The sequence below is a fragment of the Lichenostomus cassidix genome, chromosome 9 (assembly GCF_008360975.1).
Source record: "Lichenostomus cassidix isolate B80296 chromosome 9, HeHo_3.0, whole genome shotgun sequence".
NCBI lineage: Eukaryota > Metazoa > Chordata > Aves > Passeriformes > Meliphagidae > Lichenostomus > Lichenostomus cassidix.
Window position 1 is genome coordinate 835,677 of NC_139490.1, and position 12,689 is coordinate 848,365.

The following is a 12,689-nucleotide window of genomic DNA, read 5'->3' on the forward strand; positions in this document are numbered from 1 at the left end:
AGAGGAGGAAGTGTCCTTGAAAAATAGCTTTATCACTGGCAGGCAGTAGCTCAGTGTCCTTCCAAGCAAGAGCCGTTCCCCTTCCATCCCCACTCTGCAGCAAAGCCCATTCTTGGCTCTGGTTCTTGCTGTGTTATTCCACTCCAGGAGTTGTACAGAGCAAACATCATCTCTGCCTCCTGCTTTTTCCAGGCCTCTGCCTCCATCAGGACTTCCCAACCCAGAGCTACAAGTGGAATCTGCCAATAAGATAATTTTAAAATCTTTTTCTCTTGTAAGATACAGGATGGCTCTGCTCAGACAGGAATGATTACAATATCCTAAGTTCCCACTGAAAAAGCTGAGTATTTACACAGTCCAGCTGAAATTAGCTGACTTGGTTCTTTGCTACCTGACCTAAGAGCTGCACTTTCAGACAAAAATTCACTGATTGGTACCTGAAAATCTCTGTTGACTTACTGGTGTGAGGTAATAGCTGCACTGAATTTCAAGATGCCTTTTACAGAGTTGGTATGCACTGTCTTCTGTGACTTCTTGTAGCTGTCAGTGATTTCATGGGCTTTTCTGTTTTTGCAATGATTTCCCTTGCTTGCAGCTGGCACTTGCAGCTCAGCCCTTTGGGCTGCTGCAAGGCCTGTCCCTGTCCCTGTCCCCATCCCTGTCCCTGTCCCTGTCGGCAGCCCTGCCCAGAACTGCCCAGTCCCGTGGTGCCACAGCCCCAGCTGGGCACAGCCTGGCCCTGCTGGCAGGGAGGGATGCCCAGGAGGGAATTAGGGAATGGCTGCACACATGGAGCAGTCATTAAAGAGGTGTGTCCCCTGCCTTAGGAGCCGAACATACCAAAATACTTCTATTAATAAAGCTGATAACACGCACACCTTATTAATCCTAGGCTTAATCACTGCTTTGGTACATTACATTGCATGAGCCAGATTTATTATTTGATAGCTAATCCAGTGGTATGTATTTTTTTATTTGCATTGAAAAAGAATATTGAAAACAACATTTCTGTTGACTGAAAAATGAGTGTGACTTATCAATGAGGAATTAGAATTACAAATAATAATGGAATTAAAGTAATACTGAGTTCCACAAAACATAATGACATCTTAAGATATTTGACAGTGTGACATTTGAGAGAATTTGCTGGTGTATTTACATTCTTATCCTTAGTGAATTCTTTTATGTTAAATTTTGTATATACTGTTTATAGTATACCTAACTCTGCATACAGCAACATGAGTTCTGACTGTTCCAAGAAGTACTGGAGGAGGTTCACTGCCTCTGGGAGTGCTTTTCCCACAAAGCCAATTCCCTCATTTTATGTTCCTGGGAACATGGCTCTTTGGAAGCAGTATTTTTGGAAGTTGTAATTAAAGTCAGCTAGAAAAAACATGGCTGGTGGTTTAAATATGGACATACAAATGTCTCATTTTAAATAATGAAAACACAGTGCAGTCATTGAGAGTGTTTAGCTTTGAACAGTGCTCCAATTACACGGCAGTGCTCCATGAGGGAATGTTCAAAGTTAATTTCTAGTTGTGATCTAACAGTATTTCAGATAAAACTGAACTGTTTAAATAAGGGATAAAGAGCTGTAGTTCATAAAAACCAAGATGAAATCTTGAAGATAATCAAGATATGCTCTACTTTGAAGAGTTCTGTCTTTAAAATGTTCCTATTTTTTCCTGCAGGCATGTTCTGCCTATGTTGATTTCATGATTTCTGTAGCTAAACTAATTCTACAAGAAAGAAATATTTCTGTCAGTGAGAGCATGGTTTCTGAACAAATGAGAAGAGTTATGGACCTGGAGAAAGAGATTGCCAATGTAAGAAAAACATTTTCTAACTATCTTTTAAATAACTTACTTTTGCTTTTGACTGTAAACTGAGTTGTTAACATCCTTGCTGATGCTATTTTGTGGGACCAGAAATGAGTGGAGCCTGTTACACCTGAAGGAACAGACAGTAATACAGCCATGTCCTGGGTGGAGCAAGGGAAGGTATTTTAGCCAAGCAATGCCAAGTTTTCCAAGCAACAAAATGTTTTATCCTGATCTGTTCACAGAAGCCCTGCAGAGCAGAGAGAGACAGACTTGGGTTTTGTGTAATGTGGTTTAGAGTGTAAGTTTTGGGAGACGCTTTGGGGCCTCTCCTCCCTTTGTCCTATTTTCCCGTGGGCTGTTTGGATCCCAGAGCAGCAGATTCCTAGCCCTTGGCCTGTTGTGAACACAAAGTCATGTTTGTGCTGCACAAGCTCCTCCACAATGCTGATTGTTCCAAGGGCATTTTTAACCAAACACTGTTCTCCTTTAAAAGAAAAGGACAAAGGAAAAATAATATCATGAGTTTGACTTTGGAGAAATAGTGAGAGTTCGAATGTGCATGGACAAAACCAAAGGCGTTCACAAGCAAACCACAGCTGATTATTATTAACCATTGCAGCAGGACCTGAAGCTGAGGATGGTGGTGAAACAGGATTATACGTATTTTATAACTTCAGCTATTTTTGAAGTTACACTGATAGTAAGGGCATGTACTTGGGAAAACCATTTGTATAAACTAAAACCATTTGATTCTGATTTTCTTCTTTTTCCTGAGAAACACACCTCTGGGCTTGGATCAGAGATGGGCAATTATTATCAAAAAAGGAATTAACTGAAGAAAGGTTTTAAAGAGGAGTATGAAAGGACCCCACACCTGCAATGACCCTGCAGCAGTTGCTGCTGGTGGTGTCCAGCTGGTGCTGGGGAAGCTGCCACTGCCTGGGATTTGAACCTCTCATCCAAAACTCAGTATCAGCCTGAATGTGACTGAAGAGAGCTGGCATTGTGCTCTTGGGAATTTGTTAAAAAACACAGAAAAAACCCACTGAATGCACAATGGAATAGGAAAGAGGAAGCAGAAGAGAAGGATAGAGATAAAAGGAGGCTTGGCATAACTGATTTTTCGAAGCACTTTAAAAGGATAACATCTGCTATTGTGGATGCAGATGCTTAACGCAGCGGTGCAAACCCCCAGTGCCCAGAGCAGCACAGAGCTGTGTGAGCTGTGGGCTGTGCCTCCCCAGCAGCACAGCAGGTCACAAAGAATGGATAGGGCAGCACATGCATCCTGAGCAGAACTGAAATTCCTGGGAACTGACCCAATGTACTTAGTAATATTCTCCTGATTAACTCTGACAGGCAACAACCAAATCTGAAGACAGAAATGATCCACTTTTGCTGTACAATAAAATGACCTTGGCACAACTCCAAAACAACTTCTCACTGGAAATCAATCATAAGGTGAGTGATCAATAATACTGATCACTGATATTTCAACCTTTAATTTATCACTGATGGGATTAAACGATGAAGCCTGAAATTTTTTCTGTTAAAGACATGACATATTTGCAATTGAATAGTATCCCTGATGCACACAGTCTTACCTACACTTCTGATGACACTGAACTGTACGTACGTTCTGTACCCACTGCTTCTCCTAACCTGAAGGCACATCTTCCCATCTGCCTCAACATAAAGAGATGGAAAAAGACAAAAGAAAAAAAAATATCCTGTGGAAGGTGTCTCTGCCTATGGCAGAGGGTTGGAACTAGATGATCTTTAGGGTCCCTTCCAATCCCAATTGTGTGATTCTATTACTTAGCCTGATGAGCTCAGGGCCCAGGACAAAAGTCAAGCCCATAGCCACCAACTAGTTCAGGGGTGTTGTAGTGGACTACTCAGCCCAACTCTGTTAGTCCAGTGCTGCAGATTCAGAACAAAAGGCCCTGTTTGTCCAATATTCCCTCTGTAAATATAGCTCCCACGGCAAGCAGAAAGGAGCCCAGGCATCAGGCCCACGAAATAGGACAATTCTCCACATCCCTCCCACTGCAGCTCCCCCAGGATGTGTCAGCTCTACACTTTACCCTGAGCCACATGCTGTTTGTGCAGAGCAGCCTTTAACTCACGGCACCAAAGCCCAGCTGAAAACCAGCCCAAGCTTTGCTAACACAGCTCTGTCTCCTCAGGAACATTATGTTGTACTAGACATGGGTAGTTTTTATTCTCATTACTTTTACTGAAGTTTCTAAAGCCAGTAAGGTGCTATGAAACACGATTATTCTTGGCACTTTTTCATAATCACTGCAATTCTATTGACTTTAGATTCTTCACCTTTAATTCTCTGACAGTTCCCTCCTGCCTGGTTTAATTGGTTTCATAATTCACCATCTCCCACAGGTGTAGTTGGTTACCATTACAGTCATCCTGTCAGAAAACAACTTCTCCTGTCACAGAATGGCATTGCCCTGGTTATTATTAGTTCCTGGGGCGTGCTGCAGATCAGCACTAATTGAAATTTATTCCAAAATGCTCAAAAGTCACTTGATGGGAGTTGGTAGTGTTGTAATGTCTAAGCATAGAACAGCAATTATTCCCAAGATTAGCCTAAGTTTGTTGCTTGTCTCTCAGACCTGCAGTGACTTCTCCTGAAAGCTTATCTGCTCTCCTCAGCTACATTCCTCTGTCTGATGGAAGACTTTACCTCTTCCAACAAACCTTTCCAAAGACAGACTGGGAAAAATCACCAACACTTTTCAAAGTAACAGGCAGAACAAAAAATTTAAAAATTAACAAAAAATTGTGTTGGTTTGAAATCAAAACGATTTATTGTCCCTTTCTGCCAAATACCCCACTATGTTAACAGGATTTTAGAGTCATTAAAGATCTCAGACCAGTTATTATTACAATGACCCCATTTACAAGCAGGGCAACTATGAGGGAAACTAAAGGCAGAGTATTTGTGTCATGCAAACATATTCAAACTGGAAAAAGCAGCTAAATGCTGACTGTTTATGACTGAACCATGTAATAATGCATGTTAATTTTCCAGGTGTTCAACTGGTCAGAATTCATAAATGCTATCATGTCAACTGTCCAAATCAACATTGACAACACTGAACACGTCATTGTTTATGACCCCGACTACCTTCTCAAGCTCAGGTCTATTCTCAAAAAATACTCTCCTAGGTAAGTGTGTTATGGATTCTTGGTATTTTTTTCCAGAAAATTTAAAAAGCCTCAAAACATTACCAGCTTACTATTGTTGTTTTGTTAAATAGAGACCTTCAAAATTACATGACCTGGCGATTTGTGATGGATCTTGTCAACAGCCTCAGCCGGGACTACAAGGACACAAGGAATGCTTTCCGTAAGGTGCAGAAATTCATCTCTCTTCCCAAGTTTTAAAGATGGCTTTTGTGAGCCACAAGAGATAGTTTTTTATGTAGGTGTAGTATATAAATATTTAATGTATTTTGGATTTTGCACACAAAAGCCAGATGTGCTTGCTGAGCCTCTGCTGGAGTGTATCTATAATTTATGGGATTTATGCCTGACAGCTGAGTGGATTTGAAAGCACAGCTCTGGCACTTGGTCTCTTGTTTTTCTGAATCTAAATGAATCCCCATTTTGGTATCATAACAGTCCCATTTATTTGCAAGGGATTACCGTTCTGACTGACTTGTTACAAACTCTTCATCATCCGAAGGAATGTATTCCAAGGCAAACATTATGGACTCAATCTTGGTTTTCAGTCATTCGATCCTGCAGATAGCTTAGTGCTTTCAAGGAAGTGCTGCACAATTTCAGCAACTGGGCATGGAAGTTCTATGTATTTCCACAGCAGAACTTCTTCCTCTGTAAGAATTTTGCTAATGATCCTCCCATTACAGAGTGAGTCCACCTAAGAGCCCTAAACATGAGTATGAATTTACTGTGTGCCCTGAAGGTCGAGGAGGCTCCTGTGAAACACACAGCTGCCAGTCAGTGGCTGTCCTGCTCCCCCGGGTGGGCCCGGATGTGCCCGTTTGCCCAGATGTGCTGTCAGCCCTGATGTTGTGTCCCACAGGCCCTGTATGGCACCACCTCCGAGACTGCTGTGTGGCGCCGCTGCGCCAACTACGTCAACGGGAACATGGAGAACGCCGTGGGCCGGCTCTACGTGGAGGAGGCCTTTGCTGGGGACAGCAAACATGTGGTAAAGCCTTCAGCAAACTCAGCCACAGTGACACCAAAGCGGCACTTGATCATCACTGTGCACTTCTTTACACAGCTTTGATTGCACTTTTCATTACAGTGTAATCAAAGGGCGTTTGATTTCTAAGTCTTTATTGAAGTGTTAATAACAGTTATTATAAAGGTTTAAAAACTAAAGTTTTTATTACTGTTCTGTGTGAAATGTGAGGATTGCACATGCACAGCTGGAGGGGGAGAGGCACCTGCCTGCTCCCTTGGCTGTCTGAGCCAGATCCATGGATGGGCTGTGCACAAGCCAATCCTCACATCCCAGGAATAGCACTCACTGGCACCAATAGTCACTGCTGTTCTTTGAGACTGACACTAATTCATAACCTGCCACCACTGGGCACAGGGGCAGTTGGTTATTTCTGTTTGCCTTCAGCCACACAGAAAATGCCTAAAAATGAACCTGAAGTGAAGCCTTAGTTGATTTCGATCACCACTGGAATCCTGGTGTGAAACAACCCATTTTTGGAGTTGGCATAAACACAACAATTCCATTGGATGCACAACATCCAGCGGGGCAATGTCTGCCAGGTTTTGGTCACCTGAATGACTGAACTGCACTGCCTACAGTCTTACTCTGTGGGTTTGTAACATTCTGATGTTTTTTCCAGGTTGAGGAAATGATTGCAGATATACGTGATGTTTTTATAAAAACCTTAGATGAACTTCCCTGGATGGATGCAGAGACCAAAAAGAGAGCAGAACAAAAAGTAAGTTCTGTCTTAAATATTGGTAATGCGTAGTTCTGTAAAATCAGTATTTCAGTCCTGACAAAAAGTAAGCAATAACTTCTATTACTATTTTATAATACAAACACATTTATACTTGTGTTCATGTAGGCACAGCAGCTTCCATGGGAGGGAGCCTCTGGAGATAGGAACACAAAATAGGAGAAATCTGTATAAAGATTAAGACCTCTCAGGCAAATCAGTGACTAAGGGGCTAGATAATGAGTATCAATAGGAAAATAATACTGAAAATGAGAAGGAATGATTTCTGGTGATTTGACAAGCTTTTAGGAGCAACAGGATAAAAACCATGAACTAGTGCTTTCAGTGAATAAAACTGTAAACAAAACCTATATATAATTAACATCCTGGGGTTTCTGCAGTAGCTTTCATACTGCCTTTCTTATATTATTTATGATTTAAAAACATAGCTGGATTTGCTATGGATATCAAATTCCCTTGTCCCTAGGCAACAGCAATTAGAGAGAGGATTGGTTATCCTGATGAGATTGTGACAGATGACAACAAGCTCAACAGTGAGTACCAGGAGGTAAGTTTACACAATGGGCAGGAGGATTACAAAAGGATCTTCAGAGAAAAAAACCATACGTTTGCCCTCCTTGCCATGTTGAACCCCGTGCACCTGCAGAGAGCAGCCCTGTGTGTGCTCAGCTGCACGGGGAGGGGAGGATGTGAGCAGCCAGTCTGGCACGGCTGAGCCAGGCCTGATGTGGCAGGGTTTGATGGCATTCCGAGGACATGTGTACATTCTAGAGGGATTATGCTAGGATGAGCGTGGAGCCAGCATTCCATGTGCACAGCCTGACCCAGCACTGGGTGCAGTGGACGCACAGGCACAGAGCAACTGCTGTGCTCTGTCCAGGTGGAACCACACCTCACCAAAATGGCAGCGGCTGGTTTGGAACAGCTCTGACCTTCCAGAGGTGCAGGTCAGCACCAACAACTGCTGAACTCTGCTCAAAATATGTGCAGAAAGAGAGAATAAAGAACTCTGAAAATATATCCAGCTGCTAACATATTTCCAGATACAATATCAAGTCTGTGATGTAGAAGAGCTCTACAAACCAAGGTCTAATTGCATATCAAAAAATACTCTCAGAAATTCATTGCTTAGCTCATCATGCTTAAGACCAGATTTTCCTCATCCGTGTGTCTTTTATCCCAAATCAATAACACCACCACTAACTCCTTTTCCCCCTGTCTTTTCAGTTGAACTACAAAGAAGAAGAATACTTTGAAAACATTATTCAAAATTTAGTATTTACCCAGAAGAAAAGGTTGAAAAAGCTTAGAGAAAAGGTGGACAAAGAGGAGTAAGTATTTAATAATACTGTGTCTAGTCTTTTATCCAGTTTGCAAAGGAGAATATTTTCTGACTTAGAATATTCTGTGATTCTGCTACATGGTTTCTAGGTTTATTCTAGCAATCATTAACTTTGCCATTAATAACTGAAATTCTAACGTTTATTCTTCTGGTGTTACCAGGTGGATAAGTGGAGCTGCTGTTGTCAATGCTTTTTACTCAGCAAGTAGGAATCAGATAGGTAAGGTTTACCAACTTATTAATGTGATTCAGATTTAATGGCAAATTATCTGTTTTATACATATGTATGTATTTTTTAAATCAGGAAGTGAAACAATCTCGATATTACAAATTTGAATATAAAGATTTCTAATGGCAGCCTATCCAAAGCCATCCATGGAAATAAAAAACCCATCCATTCTAGCTAAAGATTAGAAGCACATGGAGGCCCTGAGGTTTCTCATCTTGTGAGCCATCCCAGCTCCTTTCACAGTGCTGCAAGGCTTGCAAGAGTTACAAAACATTTCACAACAGTAATTATGCCTCTCCTTATTTCTGTCATGTCCATTCTGCAAATAGTGTTTCAATTTTAGTCATGCAAATGTCACAGACTGCAGTGTCCTTTCTGGGCCATCAGTGAGGTACTGTGATCCACCTGTAACCCCTGAAAACAAGTCTAAAAAAATGGAAAAACCTTGTCCTGCACAGAAGTGAAACAAGATTATTCCCTGATGTGACCATGTAGCTCTTTACTGAGCAGTTAACACAAAAACTTGCAGAAGGCTTTATTTAAAATAGCTTTGTTCAGTAATTTGTAGGAAAGGAATCTTGATGTGGAAGACTGATACTGGTGACTGGCAGTTAATGTGAGTCATAAATTCTTACCTCATCCTTTAACTATGGCATGCACAGGATAATTAAAGCAGTCTGATCTTTAGAGTGATGTCTGAATTAGCTTAGAACTAGGCTTTTGAAAAACCCCTCTAAAATGCAGTTCTGCACATGATGTTTAGGGAGCTTAGAGCTCTGTTACTACATTTGAGTATGACCCAACCTGCACTGCTCCATCAGCAGCTCGGACCATCAGGAAGCCCTCAGCTTCCAGAGATCACTCCTCTACCAGGAGCCCTTCACTTACACTGTTGTTACTATCAGTGCTTTCTGTTAACAGCATAAAACATTGGGATATTCAAGTCCAGAGCAAACCAGCACTGTACTGGGACTGCTGTGGCAGCAGCTTACATAGACAGCAGAACTGGGTTATTTCTAACCTGTTTATTATTTTCTGATTTTCTCAGTTTTTTCTCCTCCTAAAAGGAACCCCTAGAACTGAACTGGATTTATACTGAAATGCAAGAAGTATCAATCTTCTTCCTTTTGCTCTGTGGAAATTGTCACACAGTTCTTCCTGTCTGTTCATGCTCTCCAGAGTTACATCCACCTCCGTCTCAGGGAGAATTAACACTTTACATTGTTGCAGTGAGCAGGGGGACAGAAAAAGGCCTGCACTAGATACTGAGTGGAACTGAATATTTTATAGTATTTTATTACTCTTAATTTATAGAAATATCAGAATTGCAACATAGTTTCTTTTTAATTGATTTGTTTCTTAGAAGCCTAGAAAAATGAATGCAGAAGTGGGTAAAAAGAACTGCCTTGTTCCAGTTCTTTTATTGCCAGCTTGGCCTATTTTTATTGATTCTAGTGGGAGTTACTTGTATTTTATGGAGAAGAATAAATTCCTGTCTCGGAGATTGATTTGTGATGGAATGATCAAATAATTTATTCTTCTAGGGGGACACCCTCCCACTTCTCACAATGTTGTGAGGTTTACTGAGATGAGACAGAAGTCTGCAAATGCTAACTGATGTAAATTGGAACAAACTGCTTTTTTTTGCAAAGCAAAATAGTAGCAAAGCAAAAGCTGGTCATGATTTTGGAAGTGTCGGAAGAGGGGGGTGGTCCTGCTGCTCTGTTCCTCCTGTCCTACAGCATTCCCATGTGTCAGTCACTTATTGCTGGCAGGAGATCAGAGGGAACAGCGTGATTTTGGTTAAAGCCCATAAAGGTTGTCTAGCTCCGCTGCACATGCAGGATAACGAGGCAGGGCCTTAACTGCGGTGTTGCCTTTTTTTTCAGTCTTCCCTGCAGGCATTTTGCAGCCCCCTTTCTTCAGTGCCTCCCAGCCCAAATCTCTGAATTACGGCGGCATAGGAATGGTCATCGGGCACGAGATCACACACGGCTTTGACGACAACGGTGAGGCACTGAGCTTCTGGCAACAAAACACTCAATGCACAGGGTGTTTTACATGCTTTAGTGTTAACCCTTTCAGGGACCACATAAAAGAAAGATGAATTTCTGTATGTAAGATCAAATCTGGATTTCTGAGGCATGACAATGTTTCTATCCCAAAAGTGCAATCCAAAGACTTTTACTCACTCCCCTCCTCACTGCACCAAACCCTCTCTTCCTGTATAAGTAATTCTGTTTAACATACTGTTACAGGCAGGAATTTTAATGAGAATGGAGACCTTGTGGACTGGTGGACTGAAAAATCAGCACAGAATTTCAAGGAGCTGTCGCAGTGCATGGTGTACCAGTATGGGAACTTCTCGTGGGACCTGGCAGGTGGACAGAACGTATGTCCTGCTTGTGTAACTCCCTGTGCTGGTTGCATGAGACAGCACTGCTTGTGGTGCTACATGGAAGGCACAAAAAGTTATTTCTCTCAATTCTGCTGGCTGGTTTTTTATAGCCTGACAGTATAATCACACAGAATAGGGAAAAGATAAAACTCCCAGCCCTGAGGTTTTCCCAAACCATGTGTTGAAGTGTTGTGACTCAGAGAGAGGCCAGTAAAAAGAGAGAAGAAAATTTCAATATATCTTTCTGCCCTTTTTTTCATACATTAAGTTCAGTCAAAGGACATTTCTAGATTTTGCAGCTTTGACTATCATAAATCAGTATGTTGGGCTAAAGGTTAAAACCATGTTTTCTTAAAAATAAAATTAGGGATTTCCCATTACCAAAGCTTCATCATCTTTGGTGATATTTGACTGACTGTAGAATACCTGCTAAATAGAAACTGTCTATGTATCTGGCTGCCAAAAAGCTACTGAACTTGCCAAACATGCAGAAAAACACCTTGTAGCAGGTTTGCTGATGACTGTTAACAGTTAATTTCAGCAATTTGGAGTTTGAATTTTAACTTGTTCTGCAGACTGTACAAATTCTGCCCAATTCCTCTAACTGGGACTGTGGTAAGAAACTGAGAATTAAAGACAAGGAGAAAAGAGGAAAAATAAATGAGCAATGACTAAATAGCAGAAAATCTGGGTGAAAGCGATAGAGAGCTGAGAAAGTTGCCTGGAGGGGAAGGAAGAGGATTAGAGAAAACAATAGAATCTCAAAATACAGATTTTGAGACAAGAGGCACAAAGACTTTTCAGAGATGTTAACATAATCTTCCGCTTAATCTGCAGATCTTAATCTGCAGTAATCCTTGGCTTTATAAAGTGGAAAATGCACAAAGTTTAGCGTTACAGGTCCTGGATGAGCTCATTTTTCAGAAACCAATACTCTTCCTTTCTATTTCACAGCTGAGTGGAATCAACACACTAGGAGAAAATATTGCTGATAATGGGGGTGTGAGACAAGCATACAAGGTAAGAAGTATCCATTTTTCTATTTTAGCTGAAACTGTCAGAGATTAAGAAAATCGGTTTCAGAGTCTTGGAAGAAGAAACATGATTTCAGTGGTAGGGATGGTAGCAGACCTACTGTGCCGTCCAGGCATGGATTAAAGCTACTGGCCAGCTGAGCTATTTCTCTCACCCTGTTAATCATGTCAGGCTACATATTACCTGGTCCTAGGGAACTCTTTTTCAACTGACTTTTTTTTCCCCTTTGTGATTAAGGAATGTGTAGAATGGAAACATTCACTGGCTCACAATTAGCCCATGACCTAACTGAAGTGTTGATGTTCTTGAGATTGTGGGGATGTTTCATCTTTTCCAAAGAATTCTGAACGAGGCTAGAATACAAGAGTTATAAACATGTGAAGCTAAAGCTACAGCCTTACCAAGCAGCGAACCTGCTAAAAAAAATAAAATAAAATAGCCCGAAAAGCTATCAAAGCTACCAGTCCAACTGAGTGCTGTCGCTGCTCAACCTCTGGGATGCATGGGCCAACTCATACTTCTGCAAGTTACCATTGCAGCTTCTGCAAGGAAAGCTCTCAGCAACACTTTCCTCACTGCAAATGGACGTGTTTGAGAGCAAATAAAATTACTAATGAGAGTTTAAAGAATTATTTGGAAGGCTAAAAGAGGCATCAGGCTTATTATATTAGTCTGAGCTTCAGTTACTGTAACATTTGTACAAAGTACAAAGCCATGAAAGGGGATACTCTTTCTGACAGCAATGGGAGTAGCCAGAAAAATTAGGTCAGAAGTATTAAAAATTATTATGACATCATATAAATAGTAAAAAAGGTCCAAAAGGAATCTTGAGAGGTTACTAGTCCACCCCCCTCTCCAAGCAGGTAGAATCAACCCTTTCTGT

General features: G+C 41.3%; 1 protein-coding gene across 3 annotated transcripts in view; it reads left to right on the forward strand.

Annotated features, from left to right (window-relative positions):
• MME (membrane metalloendopeptidase) overlaps positions 1–12,689 on the forward strand; it is a 30,161-nt gene that overhangs the window by 12,122 nt on the left and 5,350 nt on the right. For all 3 annotated transcript variants that reach the window (XM_085068881.1, XM_085068883.1, XM_085068880.1), the window contains exons 9-20: positions 1,695–1,829; positions 3,186–3,287; positions 4,879–5,015; positions 5,108–5,201; positions 5,896–6,024; positions 6,683–6,781; positions 7,269–7,349; positions 8,030–8,133; positions 8,306–8,364; positions 10,263–10,382; positions 10,632–10,765; positions 11,726–11,791. In XM_085068881.1, the coding sequence (XP_084925007.1) occupies positions 1,695–1,829; positions 3,186–3,287; positions 4,879–5,015; positions 5,108–5,201; positions 5,896–6,024; positions 6,683–6,781; positions 7,269–7,349; positions 8,030–8,133; positions 8,306–8,364; positions 10,263–10,382; positions 10,632–10,765; positions 11,726–11,791 (1,260 nt within the window). The remainder of the gene's footprint in view (positions 1–1,694; positions 1,830–3,185; positions 3,288–4,878; positions 5,016–5,107; positions 5,202–5,895; positions 6,025–6,682; positions 6,782–7,268; positions 7,350–8,029; positions 8,134–8,305; positions 8,365–10,262; positions 10,383–10,631; positions 10,766–11,725; positions 11,792–12,689) is intronic.